This window comes from Rhinolophus ferrumequinum, chromosome 10 (genome assembly GCF_004115265.2).
Source record: "Rhinolophus ferrumequinum isolate MPI-CBG mRhiFer1 chromosome 10, mRhiFer1_v1.p, whole genome shotgun sequence".
Taxonomy (NCBI): domain Eukaryota; kingdom Metazoa; phylum Chordata; class Mammalia; order Chiroptera; family Rhinolophidae; genus Rhinolophus; species Rhinolophus ferrumequinum.
The window spans coordinates 52,129,369-52,137,367 of record NC_046293.1 but is presented as its reverse complement, the minus strand read 5'-3'; the positions used below and the strand labels follow the sequence as shown (position 1 = coordinate 52,137,367).

The 7,999-nt window shown below is 52.5% G+C and overlaps 1 protein-coding gene across 1 annotated transcript; it reads right to left on the bottom strand.

The window, feature by feature from the left end:
• Positions 1-4,586: 4,586 nt before the first annotated feature.
• Positions 4,587-7,406, bottom strand: ANKRD33 (ankyrin repeat domain 33). The gene is made up of 4 exons (XM_033117351.1): positions 7,155-7,406; positions 6,799-6,924; positions 6,480-6,620; positions 4,587-5,414 (listed from the first exon to the last, which is right to left on the bottom strand). Exons 2-4 carry the CDS (start codon positions 6,815-6,817, stop codon positions 4,696-4,698), a joined length of 879 nt encoding a protein of 292 aa, XP_032973242.1. The 5' UTR covers positions 6,818-6,924; positions 7,155-7,406; the 3' UTR covers positions 4,587-4,695.
• Between the last annotated feature and the right edge of the window lie 593 nt (positions 7,407-7,999).

Sequence of the window (7,999 nt, the reverse complement as noted above, 5' to 3'; positions counted from 1 at the left end):
TGTGACGAGTTCACGGCCCAATGGGCCTGTGTGTATGTCTGTGCCTTTGAGCCTGAGGGTCCCTGTGGGCTGACTATGTGTCTCCATGTGACATTGCCTGTGTGACTGTGGTCAGAGTTTCCGAGTCCATCCAACTCCATGCCTTATCCTCAAGTCCTCCCTTCAGATCTGGTGTCTGCCTTAAACCGCGAAGAGCCCTGGTCCCTCTGAAGAAAATGAAAGAGGTGAACAGGTCTAAATTGCTGCATAACCATGTCAGATGTGTTTCTCTATAGCCAGCTGAAATCTGGCTGACAGGAGAAACGTCCCGAGAGATCAGGCCAACCATGGCCCGGAAGGAGGGAGGGAAAAGTGTAGTCAGGGGCGTGGTGGGCCTGGGGGTTCGTGTGGTGACCACACATGGGTGTTCTCAAACGTGTATGACTGCGAGAGGGGAGGGGCTCCTGTCTAGATGCCCCTGTTTGGGGAAAAGAAACACAAACCAGTGAGCCCTGACCTGTCTTTTCGTCCTCCCCACGTATACCGATATGCGCTCCCTTGCCTTCTCTTGACCCAACAGGAGTTTCCTGGGGCATGGCCTGGAGTAACTGGGACACTGCCACTCATGGAACCAAGACAGCCCCTGAGAGGAGGACGGAGACGATAAAGGCCCCTCTACGCCACCCAGTCCTCGGTGGAGCCTGAACTCAGTTCTTATGTGTACACATTTATTGAGCCTGTAGGGGCCAGAGACTGAGCCAGGGGTTAAGGAGACAGATTGGTTTCTGCCCACACAGGAGTGCGGGGAGGGTTCCCAGGCTCCCCACAAGCCTGGCTGACATCCCAGTGTGTGTCACGACAGCCAACCCCGCTGGCTTTTCTGGAGGAGGCCCCTGACTCCGGGGTGGGGAGCAGACCATGCACGCACTGCGAGCAGGGTGGCCAGCCATCGGTGCTGTGGCGGTGGGGTGTGGGCCAGGAGCAGGCCGGGCCTGGGGCGCAGAGCCGTGCAGGAGCTCATCTGAGAAGGCCGTCTGGCATGAGTGTATATTTTCGTTTCAGGTGCCGCCAGAAGAGTATCCTAGAGTCACAGGGGAGGCCATGAGGTTCCAAGGACACGTCTGCTGGCCTCCTCCGCAGAGCTTTCCCCTTGGCATTTCCTCAGCCTGCTGCTCAGCACAGTAACAAAAGCTGCTGTTTACTGGGCACGGAGCCAGGCGGTGCTCAATGTCTTGCATACCTCCCAGTGTTCAGGCCGTACAACAACCCTGGCAAATACTGATTACGTATCATCAGCATTTGATGTTACAAATGAGGAGACGGAGGCCGGGAGAGGTCTCTGGTGGCAGAGATGAGAAGAGGCAAGACCAGGATTCAAACCCAGGTCTGTGGTCTGGAGCAGGGCAGCCCCACTGTGGCCTGTGTTCTGCACAGCCAGGGGCCTTGTCCTGGGTTCCTCGGCCTCTGCGGCCCTGGACTCAGTTAGGAAGGCTCAGGAACTGGGCTGGGGGTGGGGAGGGGCTGAGCTGTCAGGAGAGGCTGTGTTTGGGCAAACAGGCAGAGCAGCCCACATGGGTCTCTTTCTTCTCTGGAGGACGGCAAGGCCGTCCGGAGCTGTTAGAGGATTAGAGAGAGATGGCTGGGCCTCAGAAGAATGGCGGGACTTCAGGCCTAGGACTCTAGCTGCCCTGGACATGGCTGGAGATGGAGGGGTGGGTGTTGTCCAAGGTGGAGAGGCTCCCTTTGCTGGAAAATGTCCAGCCTGGGGCCCAGGTGTTACTGCCGGGACAGCCTCCCGGCCACGGCCCACCCCATGCCAGGTGGGAGGTAGAGAGCCACAGAAGGCTAGTACTTTGGCCCTGAAGACACTGGTCACCCCTGCTCCCCTGGAAACTCAAGCTGGTCGGAAGTAGGAGGGAGAGGCTCAGAGAATCAGGGGAACCCGGGCTGCAGGCAGAGGCCGTGGGCTGCAATGGAAAGGACACCAGCTCCAGAGTCCCACAGACTTGAACTCCAAGGGCCACTTAGCCACTGACCAGCTGGTGGCCTTAAGCAAGTCGCTTCACCTTCATAGCCTCAGTTTCCTCAACTGTAAAATAGGAAAGTTGTGAGGATTAAATAGGATAATGATTTTAACCACAGGCAGGCCCATTGCAGAGAACTGCATGATCTCATTTAATTTTTACAGCAGCCCTATGGTGACATGTTATTACCTCCATTCTACATAGGAGAGGCTCAAAAAGGTGAAATAACTTGCCCAAGGTGACAGGCCAACTCCTAGGACGAAGTGTGTGACCCCAAAACTGTTCCAAGCCCGTAGATGTAGTTTCATTCCCTGTCTGCAGTGCCCAATGCCAGGGCTGGCTTTGTTTGCTTTGATTTCAGCCGTGGATGAGGAGACGAGAACTGTAGCTCCACCGTGGAGGCCGTGAAGGGGCTCAGTCAAACTCAGTTCTCCCGGGGCCCTTCCATAGCACCTAGCGCTTGGTAGACACTTCACAGTTTACAGAGCCTTTTTATCCAATTATCTAATGGACGGTTCCAATAGTCCCATTTCCCCCCATTTAACAGATGAGAGAACTGAGGCAAGAGAAACTTAAATGCCTTATTAGGGAATCACACAGGTGAGAAATGGCAAAGTTAGCCTTGAACCCCTTCCAGTTCCCCATAGTTGCCCTCAGAATCGTCTGGAAGAAACCACACACTATCTAACCACACACTATCTATGCCTGATAGTTGTTTTCACTTCAGTGTGTGTCTATGTCCGTGTGTGTGCATGTGTTTCCCCCCTTATTCAAAGAGCAGATTTATTTTTTAATTTTTAAAGTTTGGTAATATATGGTTAAAAAGTCAAAACATTCTGTACAGAAGAATTCCTGATAATTTATGCAGATAGTCCACTCCCAGGAGATGGAGCCTAACTCCCCACTCCTTCAGGGTGGGCTTCATACAATGACTTCCTTCCAAAGAGCACAGTATAGAAAGGAGGGGAACAGGTTACTTGACAGTGGAGAAACCTGACAAACACAACTTCAGTCAGGTGATCAAGGCCGATTGCACCAGGATAAGTCATATTCCCAGTGTGTACCCTTGATGTGACGTGACGAGAACAGCACGTTACCGCTGTGGTCTTTCCCCTGAAAACCCCTAACCCCAGTCTCATCATGAGAAAAACATCAGAAAAATCCCAATTGAGGGACATTCTACAAAATACTCGACCAGCGCTTCTCAGAACTGTCAAGGTCATCAGAAACAAGAAAAGTCTGAGAAACTGTCATAGTCAGGAGGAATGTACAGAGACACGGCGACCAAATGGAATGTGGCATCCTGGATAGAATTCTGGGCAGAAAAAGAACACTAAGCAAAAACTAAGAAAATCTGAATAGTATGGACTTTATTGATAATAATGTATTAATATTGGTTCATTAGTTGTAACACATGTACAATACTCATGCTGATAATAGAGGAAACTGGATGTTGGGTATATGGGAGCTCTCTGTACTATTTTCACAACTTTTCTATCAATCGAAATCTGTTCTAAATAATAGTTTGTTTGTTTTTGTTTAAAGTCAAAAATTTTCAAAAAGATAGTCATTGAAAAGTCTCCCGCTGATCACCTGTTCAGTCTTCTGGACAAATCCCGCCATGGTTCTTTCCAGGGAGGTGGCATTGAGGCAGCAGGGGTTAGTATTAACAGTCTGGCCTCCACAACTAGATGGCTGGCTCTCAAGCTTGATCTCTGCCAGTTTCTAACTGTGTGACCCTGGGCAATTCCTTACCTTCTCTGGGGCTGTCCTCAAAAATGAACTTCTTATAGGATTCTTGGGAGTGTTAAATGTATTAATGTACACAATAAACACCTTATAAGTGGTTGATTTTACTATTACAAATATAGAAGCAAATATATTTATGCAACAAATGTGTGAAGAAAAAATATCCAAAACTTGTAAATAAAACACACACAAAAATTACAAAGTGCCCTTTCAGAGATATTTTGGTGGCTAATAACCCCACCTATGGGTCATCTAGGGGAAATCACTTTGTTTGACATACTATTTACTATTGATTGGCCACACTCTTACTATTGCCCAGACTCTGTCAAGTTAATAGGTTAACCTGTAGAAGATTGATAAATAGCAAATTATTTTTGTCTGGTAGGGGGAAAAAACAGTTATGGTTTTATTACCAGGCAGGAGTTAACTTTCTGTACCAACTTTGCAATCTTACTCCAGCATTCTTTTTTCCACTGACTGTCAATAATGATTTTCATTTCCTCCTTTGATCCATCCTGCTGGTTCACTCATTAAGTAGTTAAATAAATCTTGGTACTCACTCTATATATTTGTATTAGTCAAGTTCACCTTTGTGTAAATTTTACTTCGACAAATAGTAACATGCCATACACACTGCTCCACCCCTTGGTTATTTTCACTTTATACATCTTGAAGATAGTTTTATATCAGAACATAAAGAGCTTCCTTATCCTGTTTACCACTGTATAGAATACATCATATGGTGTACAGTAATTACACCCATAATCAATTTAGCCAGTCCCCTATTGATGGACACTTAGGTTGTTTCCACTCTTTCACTGTTGCAAACAATGCTGCATGAATAACCTCATACATAGGTTGACAGGTGGATGGAAAGGCAGAAGGGGTTCTACAGGGCAGAGGAGCCTATGGGAGGCGCCTGATTCCCTGATCCCAGCCTGGCCTAGTCCATCTTCCCCTGGCTCTGTGCCCACCTGGCTTCCTCCTCCTGCCTCCTCCTCTGCATTCTGAGCTCCTGGTATCTCCAGACAGGAAGGGTCAGACTGCGACGCTTTGCAGGCCCAGGCTCTGGTTTGCACTGGCTAGGAGATGAGGGTGCCTTGGAGAGGAGCACCTTGGGGATTTGGGGACTGGTATTGTCCCTGGGCTGTAGCCACTGAGGGCACATGCTCAACATGCCTTGAGGACTCTGGTAATGGATGAGAACCCGGCGGCCAGGGAATATCTGGGGGGGCTGGGGTACTGGGGGTGGGGGAGGACCAGTGCCTAGCAGCTCTGGCACAGATTTGCTTTGGGTGCCCAGTGCAGGCGGGCAGTCAGGGCACAGGGTGTGGCAGGCAGTGGTGAGGAAGGGACTGGCCAGGCTGGTCGTGATGGTCACAAGGTGGTCCAGGACACCCCCCTCCTGAGGAGAGTGGGCAGAGGGGAGGCTCAAGGCAGCCTGTAGTCTCTCTAGGAGAGATGGGGAAGCCTGGGCCTGGGCCTGGGCCACGAGCCCGGGCAAGGCTGGCCACTCTGGTTGGTAATGCTGGCTGAGCTGCTGTACCTGGGGCCGCCGCAGCAGCTGCCGGATCCTTTGCACAGTGTTGAAGCTGTCGGTCAGCACTGCCCACTCCAGAGCCGTCTGGCCCCGAACAGGATCCACTGCGGTCAGGTCAGCACCTGTTGCCGGCACAGAGGTGATGGGGGTGGGACAGGGATTGGTGATTTGCCGAAGGGCAAATTCTTCAGCAGATTCTTTAGCAGTAGGACCTCTGTGGGTTAAATTCAAAAAAGAGTCCTGTCCTGTTGCAGCCCTTAGTGGTTACAGCACAGGGACAAGACCAGCCCTGGATCCCAACCTCCCATTTGAGATCGGGTAAGAAACCTAAGTACAGAGAGGGGAAAAGACTTCAGAGAAACTAGGGCGTTTCCAAACCTGGAGCAGAACGGGGACCCCCTGAACCAAGGAACTGACCAGAGGGGTGGTGTGCAGGTTGCCCCCCAAGAAAGGGGAGGCCCAAGCTGCACCCTTTGGGGCAGGTGGATGCGGGGAGGTCCTGCTGGTTCCCACGCCTTCTCCTCACAACCACACCCCTCTTACCCTGGGTGGAGGAAGTAGCAGTCACTCCGAGGCAAAGGTGGGGGTGCAGAACTCCATCCCTTCTCACCCCAAACCCAATCTGATGGATGAGGAAAAGCTGGAGGCTGGCGTCCCCCAAAGTGACCGACAGAGAACAGCCCCACCTCAGGGAATAATGAGGGCCTGCGACTGCACAGGCAGTGGACTTCACCCTGGAACAACTCCACACACATCTCCACTGCATGTCACTGTGATCCTGGACCCCTGGCTTGTCAGAACTGGAAATCATCCCACAGAAGGCCAACACCCTCATTATATTTGTTGAGGCCCAGAGAGGGAGGCCACCTGCCCAGGATCACTTAGCTAGTGGCAGAGCCAGGAGTTTGCTTCCTGGTACCAGCCTTCTTTATTGTAGGTTCTCCAGCTGGTCTAGGTTATCCTCCCAAATTTTCTTGTCTGGGACCACCATTAGCAATGTAAATAGAGCTATCAATAGCTGGACTTTGTTGATTGTGAGAAGCCCAAGCACACTCCCCTCCTCCAGGGAGTCAGCCTAGATTGATCCCCCATTTCTACCTTTCTCCTCTCTGAAACTGTGACATCTGACTTAGTGTCTATTGGGGGAGGGACTGGATGCCACGAATCCTGGTCCAGGCCCTATGCACCTGCCATGAGGAGGGCAGCCACACATTCAGAGCGGTCCCGCATGGCAGCCTTCATCAGCGCTGTTAGCCCCCGCTGGTCCCGGCGCTCCAGGTCCAGGCCCGCGTAGTAGTTGAGCAGGAGACTCACCAGAGACACATGGCCTGCAGAGCACCAAAGGCAGATCTCAGCTCCCCTTAAAAGGAGTGATGAATCCCCAAACCCACCCTCCACCCAACTCAGTAGAGTCTGGGGTGGGAGAACGTCATGCAGAAAGTGTGGGGCTGTGGCCCAGTCTGGGTGGGAGGGGATTGGGCGAGGGTGGGGTCAGCAGCCTCACACCTGCTTGGGCAGCCAGCATGAGGGCCGTGTCCCCTTCTTTATCCTGCTGGTTCACATCCAGGAAAGGACAGCGGCTGAGCAGGGCCACAACACTCCTGAAGCCGTGGTAGCAGGCGACCGTGAGGGCTGTCTGGGGGAGGGGCAGCTCAGCCCTGCGCTTTCCTCCAGGAGCTCCTTGGGGCCCCTGTACCCTCGAAACATACATCTGTCCCAGAGATGTCTCAGCCCCTGTGAAGACCCACTCTCACCCACTGCCTTCCTCCTGAGGACCCAGCCAGTAGGTGCGGAGCCTGAGTGTGGGTGGTGGGGACACAGACCTGCCTCAGCGGCCCTAGGAAGCACCCCGGCTAGCTCACCCTCCCATTGCCGTCCACCTGGGTGGCCTCCTCTGGGGAGACCCCATGATCCAGTATGGCTTGGAGCTGGGCAGAGTCATTGCGGACACAAGCCCAGTACAGGGCCCCCAGCCTGTCGCCTGGGACAGGAGTCTCATTGCCGGGACAGGACAGTGCCTCACACATGTCCAGCACTCCCCGTCTGCAGTGGCAGCTCTTCTCTTCAAGCCTGAGGGCAAGAAGGCGAGTCCCCTCTCCTCATGCAGTTGACATCTATAATACAGAATGTAGGGAAGCAGTGTCTCCCTGAGTCCCAGGGAGGGTCCTAGCTTCTGCAAATAACCTAATCTTTGCCCAGGAGAGAACCTTTTTCCACTGCAGTGTCCAGCCCCATCTATCTTTGAGGGAGGACAAGTGAAGGCAGGGAGGGCAAGTGGCAGTAGCCCCAAAAGGAAAGAAGTGGTTCACTGTAATTGAGGAGCCCAGTAAAATTCAAGAGGGATGGTCTTCTCTTTCCCATGGGACCTTACCTGGGGTTTGGAGGCTCCCTAGGAGGCAGTTATTTCTGGGGCCCACAGCATCCCCCAGACTCCTGGGAGCACATTCACCGGGTCTCAGGAGCACTGGAGGTGGACTATCTCTCCCCAGGAAGTAGCGCAGGTGACAGATGGCTAGACTTAAGGAAAGAGGTGCTGCAAACACTCTGTTGCTGAGCTGGATCAAGCCGGATTAGTAAGGATGGGGCCAGGAGGGCGGGTGCTCTTCTCTCCAGCCGACAAAGACCTGTCCCAAGGTCCTGTCTGGAGTGTGTGGGGCCCCGAGTCACGGTTACTCCTCCCCTTCGGAGGTGGTTCTGGGTGTAAGAT

Coding starts and splice junctions, on each gene's coding strand:
- ANKRD33 (XM_033117351.1), bottom strand. Junction 5,415..6,479: donor GGCTGCCCTCCTCATGGCAG/GTGCATAGGGCC, acceptor TGCCGGCAACAG/GTGCTGACCTGACCGCAGTG.